Source organism: Hyaena hyaena, unplaced genomic scaffold, assembly GCF_003009895.1.
Source record: "Hyaena hyaena isolate Hyena2069 unplaced genomic scaffold, ASM300989v1 scaffold_330, whole genome shotgun sequence".
In the NCBI taxonomy this organism is placed as follows: domain Eukaryota; kingdom Metazoa; phylum Chordata; class Mammalia; order Carnivora; family Hyaenidae; genus Hyaena; species Hyaena hyaena.
In genome coordinates this window covers 1,872,443-1,893,443 of record NW_024080961.1, presented here as the reverse complement: position 1 = coordinate 1,893,443, position 21,001 = coordinate 1,872,443, and the positions used below count along the sequence as shown (strand labels likewise).

Here is a 21,001-nt window from a genome sequence, read left to right as displayed (position 1 = left end):
GAGGATATAGGACAGCCTCGCTGAAACAGAACAGAGTATTTTCCTTAGAGACATGCTTTGTAGGTGCAGTTCCATCAACATTTCTTAAACTCCAGGCTAAAGAGAAGCTGGACGTACACAGATGAATAAACAGGGCCTTTGCTTTCAGGAGCTTAAGGGTTCAGCAACCAATAGTGATAACACGGAGTTGCCGCCCACTTGCAGGCTGCAGGAGCTGCAGACCAGCAGGAGGGGGCCGAGGCAGTCCCAGATGGGCTCTGGAGGCCAATGCCAGGTGGAAGTTCCAGGGCCCTTTCAGTGTTTGGAACTTGGAGGGTAGCCCTTCTATCATTCCGCTTGGAGTCCAGAAAAAAGATCCTTTCTATTACTCTAGTAGACATCCCTCAAGTCAAGACTTCGAACTCGCAAAGCTTTAGCAGCTATTCCTCTTAAGGAGCCACTGCGCCCTCCAGTGGACGACCAGCGGCGGAATCCCAAAGGGGCGTTACGAAATGCCGGACACCTTAAAGTCGTCCTTAAGAAACTCAGTCACTGGCTCCGCCTCCTCACGGAGTCCCGCCCCCAGCGCGACCTCTTTCTGCGGCACCGATTGGTTGGCTCTTGTGCGTGAAGACGTTGCGTCGCGGGGCGGGGCGGAGGAGCGTTGTCTGTAGGTCTTCAGTCGTCTGTCCTCGGCGGTCGCCGCCCCCACTGCTGCGCTGTATCCGCCCCTCTTTTCCCTTTAGAGGGTACAGGCGACAGTCGGGCCCTGGGGTGGGATCGTAGCCACCGAACGTCTCTGCCGAGCTGCCTTTTCTAGCTGGCGGCTCTTCTCGGCTGGGTCCAGGTCGGGGGGAAAATGGCGCCGGCGCCCCAAGGCGTCCGGGAGGAGCCGCCGCTGGATTGTCGGTCCGGACCTCATTCCCGGCTCGTCTTCCTCGCCCTGGCTGTCTTCTTGCTGCCGGCTGCTCGGGCAGGTCTCTGCCCCGCACCCTGCTCCTGCCGCATCCCTCTGCTGGACTGCAGTCGCAAAAAGCTACCAGCGCCGAGCTGGAGGGCGCTGTCGAGCCCGCTGCCCCCCGACGCTGCCGTCCTGTGAGTAGAGTTGCCCGGCGGGGATCCAAAGGAAAGGGAGCTCCGTCTCCAGGGGGACCGGAGGGGAACACACTTGGACGGAGGTTGCGGTCGGGAGCTTCAGTTCTGAAGAGAAATGCCATTACAGTGTCGTGAACTTTTGTTGAGGTGGAATGGGAGCCTAAAAAACTTGGAGTTAAGGTTCTGGCAATCAGTACGAATACCAGGGCTCAGATTCTTGGGGTCAGGGAGGTTGTGATTCCTGGACTGGGGAGGGTTGGGAACGGGGTGTTGTTAAGGGCTCACTGGACCTGGGCCTTGATTCTGGGTTGTTGGGGATCCTCGCCCACTTTGGACTGCATCATCCAGTGTGTAACTCACCTCGAATGCTCCGCAGGTGCGGGGTTTGATTAACTACGATCGCTAAGGACGTAAGAACGGTCCTTTTGTCTCTGGTTCACATTTGGCACATTTGGTGCCGTGGTTTTGATACTTAACAGTATTAAAACGTCATGGATTCGAGATCCGATACTTGGAGCAAATGCCTTTATAAGCAGCATTATTTAAATCAAATTCAGGACTCACTGTAAAGAAGGGAAGGAGTATTCTTTCCCAAATCATGTGTTGTTGCTTTAATCGTTTTCAGTGCATTTCTTTGTGGCAAAGAACCTAAAAATCAGTTCTCTGTGTTTATGTGTACGAAGCAAGTACAGTGATTGGACGAATTCTTCTGGAGGCTCCCTGCTGAGGGCTCATCTTGACAGGCCTGTGTTAGACAGTGGGCACCTGGAGAGCTCGTTAGTCTGAGTCAGCCTGGTGGCATTAGTAGCAACAGTAGGTCTTAAACGCTGCAATTATGGGGTTTCTTAACCACTAACATACAGTTATTTCTCTGCTGCTAACTGAGCACCGACTGTATTAATTGATAGACTTCTAATAGAGTCTTCTCTAAAAAGAGGGTCACCAAAAGGATAGTTTGAAGTGCAGTTAATCTGCGAGGGGCTGTTTGGATATTCGTTGGGAGTAGAATACAAATAGAAGATCCCTCTGCTGCAGTTTAACGTAATTAGACATTTACAGATAGGTTAGGATAGATGGGAAGGAAAGCCACTTCAAGAATCCTTTGAGAAAACTAAGGTAACTTAAATAACCAAAGGTCGCAGCAGCATAGATCTGCCACAAAGTAAGATGTTTCCTGTTCTTATGATAGTGGCATCTGTAGCTAATTCTGGTTCTGTTGACCCAGATTAAATTTAAAAATCGGTATCAGTGAGCAGCATAGTCTAAATTGAACCTAGCACCGTGTCTTTGTAATCCAAGTGCCTCTTTCTAAGAAATTCTTGGAACAGCTACCTGATTAGGATGGGATCAGTCTGGTGCAGGTTTAAAATCAACACATTTCGCTGTAATTGAAAAAAATGCGGCTCACTCCTAAGATCCTCCATTGGTAGGTAGACAGTGATTAGGAATAGTTTTATGTAAGATACAATTATTTTGTGTCTGGGTTTGATTTCGGTGTAATCTAGACAAATTTCCTAAAGCCAAATGACATCCCCAAATTCTAAATGTCCTATAATGAAATTGACATTTTCAGTTGAAGTAAAATGCCTTGGAGAGCAGTTCTGTTGGAGAAGTGTAGTTGGATGGAAGTCTTACATTAGCAGAAGAACTCTTCAGAATATTAAAAGATGGCATTGTGCTGTTGTAAACTGAGAAATGTAGCATTGTTCAGTAATTGCTTTCAGCAGTAAAACCACCAGGTACACATGGGTTTTTTTTTTTTAATGCACTTTTCAATATTTAAAGTAGACATAATGCTGTAAATATATAAGTGATTTGGACATAAATGCTGAAACCTGTGGCCATCATCAGAAAGATTATATAGATGAAATCCATTCTTGGTTTTTGAAATATACATGTATCTGTCCTTGATTTCTAGGACAGAGCTTCTGAAATAATTTCCTAAATGACAAGAGCTCTAGAGCATCTTCTGTTCTAACACTTAGGTCTTTGACTAATTTCTGACACAGAGCTCCTAAATCCCTTGGTATTTCCTGGGTATTAGGAGTGTCTTTTGACCAAGTGAGGTGCCTCTTGGTGGGTTCCTGGGTAGATGGGTCCAAACACCAGAAAGACCAAGCCATGATTAGACGCTTGGAACTTTCAGCCCTATCCCTTTTCTCCTGGAAGGGGAGACGGGCTAGAGTGAGTTAATAAATGATCGTGCCTTAAAATCCCGAAAGTGTGGACTTTGAAGAGCTTCTAGGATGGTGAACACATCTACATGCTGAGAGAGTGGCACACCCCAACTTTACAGGGACAGAAGCTCCTGCTCCAGGCCCTTCCACATCTCACCTTATGTATCTCCTTCGTCTGGCTGTTCATCTGTGTTCTTTACCGTATCCTTTATTACGTACTAGACCAGTAAACGTAAGTAAGTGATTCCCTGAGTTCTGTGAGCTGTTCTAGCAAGTGATTGCATCCAGTGAGGGGGTCTTGGGAACCTCCAATTTGTAACCATGGAGTTGTAGGTAACATGGAGACCCACTTTTTGTGATGGGTGTCTGAAGTGGGGGGCAGTCTCAGGAGACGGAGTTCTTAGGTCATGAGGTCTGCTGTAACTCCAGTTAGTGTCAGAATTGAATTGAATGGCAGCTGGTGTCGCAAATTGGTTGATGTGGGAGATAAAACCTCACATGTCCAGTGTCAGAAGTATTCTGTGTGGAGTAAAAGAAACAGGTGACAAAACTCTTTGCTTGAGTAGGCTCTAGTCAGGCTTCTGAACCTTCCTAGGCCATATGTAGACGTCCTGGTAAAATGCAGTTTTAACAAGAACCTTGCTAAGTCAGTTTAGCAAGATGCACTACCCTCAGTGTCTGATTGGGTTCCTCCTTCTCCACCATTGGAAAGGTGATGTTTGATCGCCCTGGCCTGTCTTCAGCAAGAATGCTGTCAGAGCCCCCTCCCCCCCCCCATGCTTCCTCTTAATTTTCCATTAATTGACTCCACCCTTCTCTTTAGCTATAAAATCTCTCTTGCCCATGTGGTGTTCAGGGTTGAGCCCAATCTTCTTCCCCTACTACAAAATTTCATAGCCTCACCATCCCCCAAAGTCTTCCTTACCATGCTTCAACAAGTATCATTGAATACTTTTTTCCTTTTAACAGTTATGGTGCCACAACTTGGATAGGATCAGATTCATCATTGGACCCCCGGAGCTCTCACCCAGGACCCTAAGTGTGTACCTTTGAAGGCTTTATCTTCACTCCTGACTGATTGATCGGGGATCCATTGGTGAGTCCGACTCCTGAATCATTGCTCCGGACAAATGTCCGTGGAAGCTGGTAAGGAGAGATTTTGATTCTTAACAGTCAGAGTATCCCCTAGAAAATGGGATAGAGTCCCAGATAAACACAGGCTGGAGGCTGGGTTAGAGTCCCATGTTTGTCTGTAAGAGGCTCAGTTAGAGTGCCAGGCAAGCAGCTGTGTGGAAGCAGCTGGGTCAGGGTCTTAGGCTTCTTTGTTTGAAAGCTACCTATCAGTCTGTAAATCTCTTCTTCCTGGCTCTTTTTTCCCTGAATGAAGATTATTTTCTGACTCTCTGGACTGGAAATCTCTTCGTCTTCGTCTTTGTCTTTGTCGTCGTCGTCTTCTTCCCTCCCCCTCCTCCCCCCCCTCTCCCTTGCTCCCCTCGCTGCTGCTGCTGCTGCTGCTGCTGCCCCTTTTCTTTAACTCCTTGCACTGAAAGTCTGTCTGCCTGGCTCTCTCTAACACCTCTTAGTTTTCTGTGTTGGATCCTGCTTTTCCTGTGGGAACTTCTCAGTTGACTCAAATACTCTTCTTGAACCTGTGCTGTTTTCTGCCAACTCTGTCTACTTCCATTCCTGTTGGCATACTTTTGCCGACAATGATACAGAACTTTGTTGGTCTCCTTGGGAAAATTGAGATCTCCTCAGACTAGCTTTTTGAAGAGCTCTCCCTTCCCATTGCTGCTCTTCTTCCTTTTACCACCTTGAGTCTTCCCTCCAGTTTCTTTCTTTTTTATTTTTTTAAAATTTTTTAATGTTTTATTTATTTCTGAGAGAGAGACAGCATGAGCAGGGGAGGGTCATAGAGAGAGGGAGATATGAAACAGGCTCCAGGCTCTGAGCTAGCTGTCAGCACAGAGCCCGATGCGGGGCTCGAACCCACGAACCATGAGATCATTACCTGAGCTGAAGTTGGATGCCTAACTGACTGAGCCACCCAGGCACCCCTGTTGACTCCTCCCCCCCCCCTTCCAAATTCTTGCAACTCTCTACCCCTGTCAGACTTTTTTCCACCTCAGTCTTTATGGTCACTTGAATTTTGGGCCCCTTGCCCTCTCCTGGGGACTCTCAGGGGACTTAGCGGCCTCCAAAAGCAACTACTTTAGCTGAAAAGGAAAAAGGCTAATTGGCAATAGACTGGATGTTTTGGCCAGTTGGAAGGCCTTTGGAGATATCCAGACAGCTCTTAGATGTCTTCCTTGGTCACCCACTAGAAATTTGGTCCAAAGCATCCATAAAATTACGTATCAGTGCAAGGGAAGATCTTTTTTTTTCTTTTTAAATGTTTACTTATTTTTGAGAGAGTATGTACATGTATGTACATGTATAGGGGTGGGGCAGAGAGAGAGAGACAGAAAATCCAAAGCAGGCTCGGAGCTGTCCGTTCAGAGCCTGATGTGCGGGGCTTAAACTCACAGATGTGAGGTCATGACCTGGGCTTAACCCACTGAGCCACCCAGGTGCCCCCAAGGGAAGGTATTAAAGGTGGTCTTTATATAACAGTTGGTAAACAAGTAACATTTATTTGTGTAAGAACAGAAAGTGGTGGTCACCTGGGTGGCTCAGTTGGTTGAGCATCTGACTTTGGCTCAGGTCATGATCTCACGGTTTGTGGGTTCAAGCCCTGTGTCAGGCTCTGTGCTGACAGCTCAGAGCCTGGGCCTGCTTGGGATTCTGTGTCTTCCTCTCTCTTTCTTTCCCTCTCTCTCTGTCTTACTCTCTCTCTCAAAAGTAAGTAAACATTAGAAAAAAAAATTTTTTAAAGTAGTGGAGAAAAGGCAAGAACTAATTATTTTATATAAACCAATGAATTTATATTACTATTTTTACTAACTCATGGCTAAAATTTTAGATTGAAAACAGCAGCTCTTTATTTTTGTCTGTATGTGTGTGAAAATGTATGTATGTATGCTGTAGATGTGTTAAATTTTTTACACTTCTGGATGGTATTACAAAATTACTTTATAAAATCCTGTAAAGGAGCTCTATTCAAGCTGCCTTAGAAATAAATGAGCACTTACATGATTTAAGTATTCTTGAAACTTTCAGAAATAGAGAACTAGCCCGGTGTTCGTGTGATTTGGGATAATTTTTTTGTAAATAAAGCTGTTTTGAAAATTGTTGCTAAAAGAAAAACAGGTATGTTTTCAGAGTTGTCAGCATTAAGTATAATACAGACAAATAAATTTCCTTCTACCTGAGCTAACTAGTCACGCTGAATGTAATCTCTGCTGGGTATTTAAGATTATAAAATTATAAATCCAAACTAAGAATAAAACATACAATAAAAATGAATTGCTTGATGTACGTTAAGCACTGCAGTAAAAAAAAAAAGTGGGGGGACAGCATGTATTTAATCTTCCTTAGTTTTTTATTTTTGTGATACTTGCCTAGCATGCATATGTTATAAAATAGTTAATAGGGAAATAGCTTGAGATGATGCTTGTTTAGTTTGGTGTTAATATCTGCCTAAAATAAGTGTTGGTCATTTCTTTTTATTTTTTTTTAAATATTTATTTCTAAGAGAGAGACAGACAGACAGACAGAGCATGAGCAGGGGTAGGGGTAGGGCAGGGAAAAAGGGAGACTCAGAATCCAAAGCAGGCTCCAGGCTCTGAGCTGTCAGCACAGAGCCCAACGTGGGGCCCGAACCCACAAACTGCATGATCATGACCTGAGCTGAAGTTGGGCGCTTAACTGACTGAGCCACCCAGGTGGTCCTGTAGGTCATTTCTAAGTAAGATAAACAGGCAAGAATGCTCTGTAATGGTATCGGTTGAATAATTTTAAGACCGTGCATTGGACTCAGAGTTTCCAGAACTAGTGAAGAAGCTAACAGATTCATACAACTGCTAACTCAAGATCAAGCAGAATAAGAATTTATGTGGGACTGAATGAACTGATGAAGATGGCTATTGTAACTCTTTGTTTGAAACAATACTAGTTCTTCGATGTTTTTCAGATTTCAAGAACCCTTTTGTTCCTCTTAACCTGTCTACAGCTTACGACAATCTGATTATACCTTTGTGAACAAAGATGGAACAATTACTTTTTTTCCTGATTACTCTAGAATTTGGAAACTCTTAGTGAATATTCTTGCTTTCACAATACTGTAGTTATTTGTGTAATAAGTTGAATAAGAATCTGTTCTTGTAACAGGATATAATGGGAAACATTGGTTTTATTACCAAGGCTTTGACTGGAATATTATATTTAAGAGTCACATGGATAGAATCTGGTTTAAGGGACTAAGGTTGTCTTCATGGAGCCAGTGCTCTTGGGAAGACTGGCCTGGTACCTGGTTTACAGGGTGCCCAGCCTTACAGGTGAGTAAGAACGGTCACTTCTGGTAGCCCCAGGAATGTCGGGATATCTTGGGGGCCTCAAGGAAAGAGGAATTTACTCAGATCTATAGGTATGGAAAGATAAAGACTGGTGGCTACTTCCTGCTTTGGCTTCCTATCCTTGAGAGGCTTTTAAACATTTAATCTGAGATTTCCTTATGAAAAGTTCCAGCAAAGCAAACTCAAAAAGAGACTGTGTGGTCAGTCGCTATTCTTGGTGCACCTATGTAAATAATCAGGACAATCTAATGAGATCGGAATTCTTATGTAAGAAAGAAGTAAAAGGTTGACTGTAGAAATTTTATTTTTGGTTCAGTGCAAAACCCCTTGTGTCTTGCACATTTTGAAAGTCCTTACCAAGTACTCAACTCTGGTTTCCTCCAGTATCTGGCTATAATTTTCCAAACTCATGTTTCCAGTTTTTATCCCACCCTCCTGACTTGGCATCACTGAGAACTAAAACTGCCCATTTCCTGAAATCCTGTAAGCTGAAGCTGGGTCCTTGAAATAAACTTTAAACAAAAAACTACCACCGTGTATCATACACGGGCAACCCCTGTGCCTCCTGCCGTGTGGACCATTCAGAGGTTCACCCAAACACCAAGTCCCTCACCAGAGACCTGCAGAATGCAAACTAGGAAAATTGCCACCCTCACTGCCCCATTTAAAGTTCCTTTAAGCTCAGGTCTGAAAATCTCAACTGGCTAACCTCTGACTCAGAAGCTAGGTCTCTAATCTGACTATTTTTTTTTGTTGTTTCCCTTGTGTTTTCACCGAAAACTCCCCTCGTTAAATGCCTGACTACTAGCATCATCAAGCAGATAACGTTCTAATACTAGGTCCCAAAGGAAGCTTCACCTGTTCCTTAATGAACAAAAGGCTACTGAACAAACAAAAAATAGACTTCTCGTTCAGAGGAAGGAAAGAATGCTTCTTTCCTTGAATAAGAGAAGGTATAAAGATTCTTTGCTTGGCTGAATTTTAGACTCCTGAACCACCTTCTAGGCTCATTTGTTCTGTCCTTGTTAAATGCAGTTTTAGCAAGCACTCTGTTAAATCATTTGAGCAAGAAGCCCTCACCCTCAATATCTGAGTACCCTTGATACCTGATTGGGTTCCTTACCTTCCGACATCCTCCAGGTGATGTCTGATCACCCTGGCATGTCTTTAGCAAGAACCAGTTAGGTCTTTTTAGCCAGAACCCACCTCATCCCTGTTTTTTCCTCTTACTGATTTTCCATCCACTGATTTTGGCTGACTACCCTGCTCCTTGGCTGTAAGTTCCCACTTGCCCATTCAGTATTTGGAGTTGAGTCCAGTCTCCTGTCCCTGTAAAATGTCATTGCAGTAGTCCCTGTACCTGAAGAGATAGCCTGCACCACCTTGAATAAAGTCTTCCTCACAAGTTTTAACAAGTGTCATTGAATATTTTTGCCTTTTAACACAGGGAGTTCTTCTTAGACATTTGGTGTCACAGAGGTGAGATTTACTAGAAGGCCTTGGCTTACGGAAATGTGGTTTGGGAAGAGAAAGGATGGGGAATGTGGAACCGTTGAATCCCAGGTAGCTATGTGTCCACCCGTATGGAACAGAGCCTGTGCGTTCTCAATTACTCAAAGTAAAAGTTACAGATGGAATTTAGAGATGGATCCATTTCCCAGCTCTTTGGTTCACTGGATGTGTAAGGAAATGGAAGCTAATAAGGAAAAGGTGAAACATTTAGTCCTTTGGTTATTGTTATTTGTAATGGCTAAAATGAAGTGAGCATTCTGGGTGAGACCTCCATGCTAAACTGAGGTCAGATTTCAGTGAGTCTGAGTTTTGGTTACTAGCCTCAAAACTGTCCCCCCAGGGGAAGAATTATGCAGAGACAACAGAAAGTACCCCTAAGAAGACTGTTGGTGTAGGGGGAGAGCAAAACCAGGAAATCATTGAAACCAGGGAATATTGCGTGAAGGAGTTGTTTTCATTTTGTGGATCAGTAACAGCTTCCTGAAGAACCTTTATTAAAATGGACTGTGAAAGTAATGAACTTAGGAGTAGTTTCTGGATGACAACTACTACTACTATTATTACTAGAACTGTAGTTGCTGCAGTGTGGAAGCCAGTGTCTGGGTTGGTACGGGGCCCACAACTCACTATGGAACACTTACAGATAGCTATTTGTGATTGAGACACCATGAGGTTATTCCCGAGGGAACAGCCAGCTTGGTGGACTGGATAAAAGCCACTCTGATGTCTTGTTTATTCTGAGAATGGGGACTGCCCACCTTGCCTTATAAATGCCAAGTGGAACATTGCCTATGAAGCAGATGGTGTGTTTCATATATGAGCTATGGGGGATTATCTTTATGGTAATTGGGATAATTCACCTGCTGAATATGCCTGTCACTCAGTTGATAGTGAATGTTGTGAATAAGGGGAACTCTTTTTTTTTTTTTTTTTTTTTTGAGAGAGAGCAAGAGCATGAGTGGATGATAGAGGCAGAGGGAGAGAGAGAATCTTAAGCAGGCTTCATGCTCATTGTGGAGCCCAGTGTGGGGCTCTGTCCCACAACCCTGGCATCATGACCTGAGCTGAAGTCAAGAGTCAGAAGCTCAACTGATAGCCACCCAGGCGCCCTGGGGAGCTCTTTTACATGAACACCCCATATCACCTTAATTGTTGCAAAACCTAGGGACACTTGAGGAAGCCTTGTATTTTGCTGTTTCAGCTTCCTCTCCCAGGTTTTATAGATGTTAATTAAAGCATTAGGTTAATTAACAAAAAGGAAAGGCAAAGGAGAGAGTCAAGGGACTGTTCTTAGTAAGGTGGAAAATTTTATTTTTAAGTAGACCCCATGGTCTGCATGGAGCTCAGCACAGGGCTTAAGCTCATGACCCTGAGGTCAAAACCTGAGCTGAGATCAAGAGTTGGATGCTTAACTGGCTGAGCTACCCAGGCTCCCCAAGGTGGAAATTTTAAAATAGTTTTTAAGAAAAGTGAATAAAGAAAATATCATTTGGAGCAAAACAAAGGAAAAAGAAAGGGAAAAATCATGGGATTCAATCCAGCAGATTGGAAAAAGCAGATTGGTTATTAAGAAATGGGGTGCCTTCCCTCCTACACTGTTGGTGGGAATGTAAACTGGTACAGCCCCTCTGGAAAACAGTGTGGAGGTTCCTCAGGAAACTAACAATAGAACTCCCCTGTGACCCAGCAATAGCATTACTAGGAATTTGCCCAGGGGATACAGAAATGCTGAGGCATAGGAGCACATGTGCCCCAATGTTCATAGCAGCACTCTCCACGATAGCTAAAACATGGAAAGAGCCTAAGTGTCCATCAACAGATGAATGGATCAAGAAGATGTGGTTTATCTATACCATGGAATACTACATGGCAATGAGAAACAATGAAATCTGGCCATGTGTAGCAACATGGATGGACCTTGAGGGTGTTATGCTGAGCGAAATAAGTCAGGCAGAGAAGGACAAATATCATATGTTTGCACGTATAGGAGGATTAGGAGGAACTTGACGGAGGAACAAGGGGGAGAAGAAGGGCGGAAATGGTGGGGGAAAGGGAGAGAGGCAAACCATGAGAGACTCTTGAATGCTGACAAAAACTGAGGACTGATGGATGTGGGGGGGAGGGGGGGATGGGCATGGAGGAGGACACTTGTGGGGATGAGTACTGAGTGTTATGTGGAAACTAATTTGACAATAAACTATTTGTAAAAAAAAAAAAAAAGGAAGAAATGGGGTGCCTTGCTGGCTCAGTAGAAAGTGTGCAATTTTTTTTTTTTTTTTTTTTTTTTAAGAACATGTTATTTATTTTTGAGAGACAGCGCATGAACAGGGGAGGGGCAGAGAGAGGGAGACACAGAATCTGAAGCAGGCTCCAGGCTCTGAGTTGTCAGCACAGAACCAGATGCGGGACTTGAACTCATGACCTGGGAAATCATGACCTGAGCCGAAGTTGGACACTTAACTGACTGAGCCACCCAGACGCCCCAAGAGTGTGCAATTCTTGATCTTGGGGTTGTGAGTTCAAGCCCCATGTTGTGTGTAGAGATTAAAGAAATAAAACTTTAAAAAAGTGGGATTAATAGAACAAACAATTGATAGAGTTAAAACAAAGATTTTAGTACAACACTGCCTTAAGTCCTAAAGGGACATCTTTCTGCTCTCTGCAACATTAAAGGGCCCCAGACAACTCTGTTCTGTTTTCCTCAGTTTGGAGAAATTTAAAAATCTAAATGCAGAGATTATAGTGAGTAATGTAACCAGCAATTGCTTGGGAGCATTGGTTAGGTAGATTAAATGAGATAAAAATCTGCAGGGGTCAGGGTCCCTTGACTTAACCCCTGGGTAAGACCCAAAGCCTTTTGCACAAGAGTGGGTAAAATGGTCAGGAAGTGGAGAAGAAAAGTACCCAGGATTCCTTGATATGGGAGCCTCTTGCACTGTGGTACCAAATACCAAAACCCATTGATAAAACCCTGATGCTGGTGAGAGAACAAAAACATACAAGGATGGATAGGAATATGGAAGTTGGGAAGTTTAAACAAGGCTTTTATGTAAAGAAGTTGTATCTCTTTACCTGAACATTTTAGGGGAATGAGTTCTGTCTCGCTTGGGGAACACTTTTTCCTAGTATTTTAAAACCAAACCCGTTGATAAGGTCCTAACAGAGACTACAGTTAGGAGTGTCAGGTAAAAGTTTGGAGAGATTGGTGTGTTTGAACAGGCTTTTTACCTGATTGTATTAGGGAGATGGGCATTGTATATATCTGGGAGATGTTTCTTCTACCTATTACTGTAAACATAAGTCATATAAATCTACCCTTCAGTATTAATTTGGATACGCTAAATGGGGACCAGTAAGATTGCCCAAGCCCACACAGTGTAGAACAGAAGTTGAAGTGGTGTGGTCAGATTCTCTGTGTGATAGTGTATTGTAGTGTACCTTAGACTGGGGCTTACAGCAAAAGCCTGTGAGTGCCTCCCAGCAGTGACTTCCTGGACTTTGGACTAGAGAATTCCCACTTTAAGGGCAATTACTGGCTTACTGTTGGACAGTGATTAAAACAACCACTGTGACGAAGTCATAAAAATAATCTTGAAAGCTGAAATACTCATGATGTCTTGCATAATGCCGGATAAACACTTCAGTAGGTAGGACAGTGTCCAGAAGAGTTCTATAATAAAATGGAAATGTGGGGCTCCTGAGTGGCTCAGTTGGTTAAGCGTCCAACCTCGGCTCAGGTTATGATCTCACAGTTCTTGGGTTCGAGCCCTGCATTGGGCTCTGTGCTGACAGCTCAGAGCCTGGAGTCTGTTTCAGATTCTGTATCTGTCTCTCTCTCTGACCCTCCCCTGTTCATTCTGTCTCTCTCTCTCTCAGAAATAAATAAACATTTTAAAAAAATTTAAAAAAATGGAAATGCAAGGAGGAGATACTCAAGAGCAGGGAGCCTCTTTCCCCCAGGACCGATTCTGGAACTGTGAGGAGCTGCTGGATTCTGTTGTCACTTGGGCAAGTGCCTGTAAGTTTGTCACTGACCACCAGGCTTGTGGGTGGCATTTCCAAGGTGAGCAGACACCATCCGGTTTGGAAGGTCCCCACTCTGATTGGAAAAGATAAAGACAAATTAGCTTGGTGGGCTGAACTGCATGCTGTTTTCTTAGCAGTAATGGAAAAATTGAACGTGGCAAAAGCCCTTATGTTTGGGTTTTTACCAACAGGCAGTGGCCAAAGGCTTGGCCATATGGCTAGGCAGAAGAACAATAGAAACCTGGCCTCTTAAGGGACTGCACATATGGGGCACAACCTTCTGGAAATTGCTCTTGGAATTTGAAATGTGCATTAAACTAGGACATGTCGATGCTCATCAGAAGATCCCTTTTTCAGGTTTGTAAGGCGACTGGAATCCACAAGCAAATACACCTGTGTGCTAGCTTGAGGTGACTACCTGGGCCTGTGACATACGTGGGTATGGGGGCATGCAGGAACGCAAAGATGAGTGAATCTAGACCTAATCCCCTTGTACCTTCTGAGGTACAAAATGCTGGTCAGAACTTTATATCTGCAAGTACACAGTAGAGACTGTACATGGCCAGGTGGCAGATTCCCTGTGGGTAGGCCCTGAATATAGCTGGCAAATGAGACTGATGCTGTGACCCTGACGGGTTACACACGGGTCCTGACAGGAGTAGACCCAGACTCTGGACTGGGTTTGGCTTCTCTGACAGTAGATGCAAATGCTCCGAGTACTATGAAAGAACGGGAACAGAAGATAATTGTAACAACTTGGATGGCTAACCATGATTTCTTCATACTGAGGAATATACAGCCCATAATGTCCAATAAATGGGCAGAGAGAGATCCTTTTCAGGGTACTACTTTAATAGAGAATTGAACGCCCAACTAAAACATTGGTTGTCTAAAATGAGAGCTAAAGATCTGAAGGTATGGCTTACGTATGTTCATGGGTCACTCAACATGAGGTCGGGCTGAAGGAGTGGCACCCCTGGATTGAGCCTCTTTTTCTGGTAGATCTGGGGGCGAGAGGGTGGTGAAGGATGCTGGGATGACTATGCAGTTCTTACTGAGGGAGGAGTGTCCTTCTGTAATGACTGTACTTTATCTTTCTTCCTCACATCACTCACCTTTTTTCTTTTGCACATGGTACACTAGTCATAGGACCAGGACTTCAAATACAAAGTTCTGAAAACAGGGCTGATTCCTAAGCAAGGCACTGTATTTTTAAACTTGGGTTAGAATTCCTACGGGCCTGATAGGGTAGGTTGTGCCTTCGCCTCATCTGCCAGAATTGAGGTTAACAGTGAATGCCACTGTATTGCTTGGTGGTAAAAATAGCCCACTGGTTCTACATCTGTGTAACCTTTCCATAACTGAATGGGTGGACTGAGGGGCAGGTACCTGCTAGAATATTATTGCCCTTTGCAATTTAGATCAGCACAGTAACCGAACCTGATGTCCCTTCCAAAGGTGGGAGAGTTTGAGTATAAATGGAGAGAAGGGGAAGTAGTATCTGAGGGTAAAGGAATGATTCAGTGGATTGTATAATGAGGGAAGTTCGATGTTAACACTTCAGAAGGGCTCAGAGTAAGAGGTGATACCCTCTCTTAGCTCCGTTCTACCAGATGCCTGAAAGGGTGAAACTATTTGCCTGCACCACTGCTGCTTTTGTTACCCGACAATATTGGAAGCTTGCAAACCAGGGTGGCCTTGTCTGGAAAGCATTTTTGTATGGTAAGATGTTGGAATAGTGCAATTGTTAATGACTAAGTGGGATTCTAATGTGTCAGTATCTTTTGAGTTGTGTATCTTTTTGCTGTAAGGTGGTCTATGGCCAGAGACCAAGGTGGGCTGTGAAATAATAGAAAAAATATATATTGGTCTCTGACTCTGGTTGGTGGCACAGAGTCCCTGAAAACCTTTCCTAAGTGATGAGAGCACTGGCAGCATCTTGTGTTCTAATACTTGGTTTTTGACCCTGATTCCTGACACAGAGCTCCTTAATCCCTTGGAATTTCCTGGGTGATATGAGTATCTTTTGATCAAGAGGCAACTCTCGGTGGGCTCTTGGATAACTTCAGTATGCGGGCCAGTCATCAGAAAGACTGAGCCGTAGGGCACCTGGGTGGCTCAGTTGGTTAAGCGTCCGACTTCAGCTCAGGTCATGATCTCACGGTTCATGGGTTCAAGCCCCGCATCGGGCTCTGTGCTGAGGAATAGCTCAGAGCCTGGAGCCTGTTTCAGATTCTGTGTCTCCCTCTCTCTCTGACCCTCCCCTGCTCACGCTGTCTCTATCTCAAAAATAAATAAAACATTTTTAAAAAAGGGTCTTTATTATAAGCTGGAGCAGGGGCTCATCCGCCTACTGGTGTAGTGGCAGCAAGGTGAAGCGAAGAACAATAGCAAACAGGGTTTTTNGCCTGTTTCAGATTCTGTGTCTCCCTCTCTCTCTGACCCTCCCCTGCTCACGCTGTCTCTATCTCAAAAATAAATAAAACATTAAAAAAAAAAAAAAAGAAAGAAAAAGAAAGACCGAGCCGTGATTAGAAGCTTTCAGCCCCACTCCCATTCTCCTAAAAGGGAAGAGGGGCTAGAGATTGAGTTAATAATTGATGATCCCTACATCATTAATTCTCCATAAAAATTCTAAAAATATGGCCTTTGGATAGCTTCTAGGGTGGTGAACACATATATCTGTGTGTCCGGAGGGTGCCAGACCTCAGCTCCCCAGGGACAGAAACTCCTGCTCCAGACCCTTCCAGATCTCACCCTGTGGGTCTCTTTATCTGGCTGTTCATCTGTGTTCTTTACTACATCCTTTATTGTATAATAAATCAGTAAATCTGCTTCCTTGAGTTCTGTAAGCTGTTCTAGCAGATGGTTGAATCCAAAGAGGGGATCATGGGAACCTCGGATTTGTAGTCAACCTGGAGAGAAGTTGTGGGGATCTACTACTTGTACTTACATTTTGTGTCCGTGATATTTTCACACTTCTTACAGAGAAGTAAGATTGGCTGTGGGGCTGAAGTGGGGGGGCAATCTTGTAGGACCGAACTTTTGTAGGGTCTTCTTTAACTCCCATTAATGTCAGAACTAAATGTTGGGACATTCAGTTGGTATTAGAGAGTGGTTGGTGTGGGGAAAAGAAAATCAGACACCTGATGTCAGGAGTATTGTCTGTGACAAAGATAGACAGGAACAGAGTTTTTATGAGACAGAAACATACTTAGATACTGTCTTTATGCTTCTCTATCTCAGAAACTAAAAAAAAAAAACCTTTTCAAATTTTATGTGGTTAGTATAAAATTTGACTGGACTGTCCATGGGTGCTCAGCTCTATCATATTGTTATGATTTTACACACACACACACACACACACACACACACACACACACACACGAATTGGAGGACCAGATGTATTAGTCAATTTCTTGTTTTGCCAAGTGACACCATTAGAACCCCTCTCCTGGGGGCGCCTGGGTGGCTCATTCAGCTGAGCATCTGACTCTTGATTTTGGCTCAGGTCATAGTCTTACAGTCGTGAGATCAAGCTCTGCACTGGGCTCTGTACTAGGCATGAAACCTGCTTAAAATTCTTCCTCCCTCTCCCTCTCTTGCGCTTCCCCTGCTCATGAGTGCACTGTCTCAAAAAACAATAAAACAAAACAAAACCTCTTCTCCAATTATTTATTGTCATGGTCATTTCATGACAGCACCAAAAAAATAGGAAGTACATAATTTTAGAATAAGGACAATTCCGTACATTAAATAAATATATTTAGCTTTATGTAAAACTTGTAACCTTGTCCTTACAATTTCCATTTCACTGTGGATTGGTAGAAACTTTTATCATGTATTAGGGAATCATTGCCCTATTAGATTAATGAGCTTTCATATGTATTTAATTAATTCTAGTTTCTTTCTTTTCTCTTCTCATTATAGCAACTGTAAGATTTTTGTGCAGGGCACCTGGGTGGCTCAGTCAGTTGAGCGTCCAACTTGGGCTCAGGTCATGATCTCATGGTTCATGAGTCAAGCCCTTCATCGGGCTCACTGTTGTCAGTGCAGAGCCAGCTCCAAATCATCTCTCCTCTCTCTCTTTCTGTCCCCTGCTTGGACTCATGCTCTCGCTCTCTCAAAAATAAACATTAAAAAAATTTGTTTGCATTTGTTCTTTGAGAATAGTTATGAACTGTTGAGTTCTTTAGCATACAAAGAGGACATTAACTTATGTGGAATAACTCTAGGAAGTCCAAATTTACACGAGCTTTACCGTCTTTTGCTGTTGCTAAGTGACAGTGGCAAAATGTTTTCAGTTAGCTAACAGGTGGAGCCATCCTTTATCCCTTCACAGGTCCTGAGCTTACTATCAGTAACTGTGTGATGTCAAGGAAAACCTGCATAGCTTTGTCTGTACTTCATACTTCCTTTCTAAAAGGCCAGGTAATCTGTAATGTTCTTCCTTTCTGCACTTATAGTGACACTGGTAAGGATTAAGATACTCTTTGGAAAACATTCTTAGGTTTTAGAAAGTGATATGTCAGGGAATTTGATTTGAGGGCCTCCTAAGCTCATTTCAGTTGTATGCATGTTTTCTGAAAATGAACTCTCAGCCTTCCATTGTATGTTGTGAAGAAAGCTTTGAGAGGCAGAAAAATAGCTTTGACATAACTTGATGCTCTTTAGTTGTATAATCTAGCTGGAATGTGAAAAGAACTTTACTTACTTTAAACCACAAGGTGGTAAACTGATAATGAGTTCTTTTGAAAACAGTACAGGGGGCGCCTGGGTGGCTCAGTCAGTTAAGTGTCCGACCTTGGCTCAGGTCATGATCTCGCGGTTAGTGGGTTCGACCCCCACGTCGGGGTCTGTGCTGACGGCTAGCTCAGAGCCTGGAGCCTGTTTCAGATTCTATGTCTTCCTCTCTCTCTGACCCTCCCCCACTCACACTGTTTCTCTCTCTCTCTCAGAAATAAATAAAACATTAAAAAAAAAAGTACAGATGTGATTTCCTTTCACCTAAGGTCCCTCATTTACCTCATTTATTACAGTCAACTGTTATTTTCCACTTCCTCCATCCATTTTGTTGTGTCCGTGATACTTGTACCATACTTCTTACATAGAAGTGCGATTGCCTGTGGAACTGAGCCTGTCGTGGTTTAATTTTTATTTTTTAATGTTTATTTGTTTTTGAGAGAGAGAGAGAGTGTGAATGGAGGAGGGGCAGCGAGGGAGAGACAGAATCCAAAGCAGGCTCTAAGCTCTGAGCCCTCAGCACAGAGCCCGACCCAGGACTCGAACTCATGAACGGTGAGATCATGACCTGAGCCGAAGTCGGACTCCCGACTGACTGAGGCACCCAGGCGCCCCGCCTGCAGTGGTTTAAGAAGCCTGGTTTACTCTGATCAAACCCAGATAGGACTTTCTTCTCTTGGCCTCTAGACTTCCATAGGGCAGAGATCAGAGGAAACTCTTCTTGCTGTGGGTAATATCATCCTGTTCCAAGTCAACACTTCGGAGTAAAGAAGAACTGGAAAGATTCCCTACCCCATCATTCCCTTTACCTGTCACATTCTCACTGTCAACCAGTGTCTCCCAGGAGACCATCACCACCAGTTTCGTTATGCCATTGATTCTTGTTTACACCAGTCTCCACAAGAATCTCCGGACCTTCAGGTTATCTCTCCTTTCCCACAGACAGCCGTGACTCCCTTGGCTGTCTTTTTGTCTTTAGCAGGCATCATCTTCTGACATGTTACATACTTTACTTTGTCTTTTTTTCAGTAGATTGTAAATATCATGAGGGTGTGGAATTTTGTTCATTGCTGTAGACAATGATCAGCTGTAGTAGGTACTCAAAAATATTCGTTGAATGTAGTAAGTGATTGAATTAAAGTGTGTAGTTGTGCCTTGTGAGGAGGGAGATCAGGACCAATTCCAAGCAGTCTTTACTCATTTGCTTAGCTAGTCTTTCATGTATCTTATTAGATGATTTCTTTTCAAGACACCTCATTTTTTATAGTAAACATTGTGAATGAATCAGGGTATTAGCTAATTAATTTGTATTTTTTTTAACCAAAAAAGAGAAAAATTCTAAATATAGGTACATTAAGTTACTACTAACTCTAACTCCCATCCTATCCTGGGGTGTTTTGTTTTAGTGTAGTAAAATTCAGAAAAACTTTTCCATGCAGAAGTAATTTTTGTCTTTATAGGACTTTGCGGCATCTGTTAGATATTTACTAAAGATTAATGAATAGTCAGTAGCACACAGAGTGTCATGGTTTACAGCTGTGGTTTGAGGACTTTTTAGCAGCCTGCACAACCTTGTTCCAAGCCGTACAGCAGCCACCTGTCTTCTAGAGTTGGGATATTTCAAAAGGCATTTTGTCTTTCACATGCTCTATCTCTCTAGGCGCTAGGAGAAACACCAATTTTGTTCTTCAAAAGAAACAGACCTGCTGGTAAATTCCTAAAGTACATTTGGGGGGATGGGAATACACTATTGTAGTGTTTCCATAATCCAATATATATTGTCCTTGGCTTGCATACTACTGTTACAGTGAACTGTTTCACTTTCAGAAGTCATTTCAAAGCACATACAATATGCCTTCATTGCACTAAAGATTGAACATATTTCATCGTTACCCTGGTCTGTCTGGGAAAGTGGTAAACAGAAGATGTGATCCCATGAAATTTTTTGTAATCTTCAAGGCATTTTTATTAGTTCAGAAGATACCTAAGTAAGAAAGCCTGCAATAAGAGAACCTTAAGAAATCTGAACTAAGATATATCTGATACAGATCATTTAGGGCTGGTTGTTTACATAGGTTAACAATTGTCTTGATATTTTGCATTGAGCCCAGCATAACTTAACAATTTAGACTTGTTTTGGCACGATGAAAGTGCCTGTTTTATCACACTTTACCTAGCATTGATTATTATTAAAAATTTTGTTTTTGATAACTTGGTAGGAGGAAGGTAGTATTGCTTTAATTGCTTTTCTTTGTGCAGTGTGTTTGTTTCTCTTAGTTAACTTTGCCTCCAGTGCTTGCCTTGCCCTGAGTGGCACTTAATTTTAGATGTCAGAACCACTTGGAAAGAAAAGTGATAGTGTGCTTAGTAAATCCCTAAGGATTTTTACCTTCAATCTTTGCCCTTTCAGATAAGATCTTGCTGAGTATGGAAACAATAGTTGGGGATTTACTTCTTTACTGCAAAGAGGTAAAGAAACCTAGGGTCATTAGCTTTGCTATGGGCTCTCATACCCAAACCCAAATCCCAGTCCTCCCCAGTGAGATGATGTGGCCAGGGATTATCCAAGAATCCACTAATATGTCTTGCTGCATTTAACTACAAAATGATTTTGAAAATCCTGTTTTTGGTGGGGGTGGGGTACCTGGATGGCTTACTCAGTTGAACATCTGGCTCTTGGTTTTGGCTCAGGTCATGATCTCACGATTCATGAGTTTGAGCCCAACTTTGAGCACTGCGCTGATGGTGCAGAGCCTGCTTGGGATGCTCTCTCTTTCTCCTTCTCTCTGCCCCTCCCCTGCTTGCACTTGTACATGCACTCTCTCTCAAAATAAGTGAATAAATTAAAAATCTAATTTTGGGATACCTGGCTGACTCAGTTGGTGGAGCTTATGACTCTTGATCTTAGGGTTGTAAGTTTGAGCCCCATGTTGAGTGTAGAGATTACCTAAAAATAAAATCTTGAAAAAAAATCTTACTTTAAACATACATGGGGCACCTGGGTCGCTCATTCAC

General features: G+C 43.2%; 1 protein-coding gene across 5 annotated transcripts in view; it reads left to right on the top strand.

The window, feature by feature from the left end:
- The first annotated feature begins 637 nt into the window (after positions 1-637).
- Positions 638-21,001, top strand: part of LRIG2 (leucine rich repeats and immunoglobulin like domains 2) — a 59,940-nt gene continuing 39,576 nt past the window's right edge. For 3 of the 5 annotated variants that reach the window (XM_039249092.1, XM_039249090.1, XM_039249089.1), the window contains exon 1: positions 638-1,074. In XM_039249092.1, coding sequence (XP_039105023.1) covers positions 839-1,074 — 236 coding nt within the window. In that variant the 5' untranslated portion in view covers positions 638-838. The other 2 variants (XM_039249093.1, XM_039249094.1) reach the window with 2 other exon arrangements.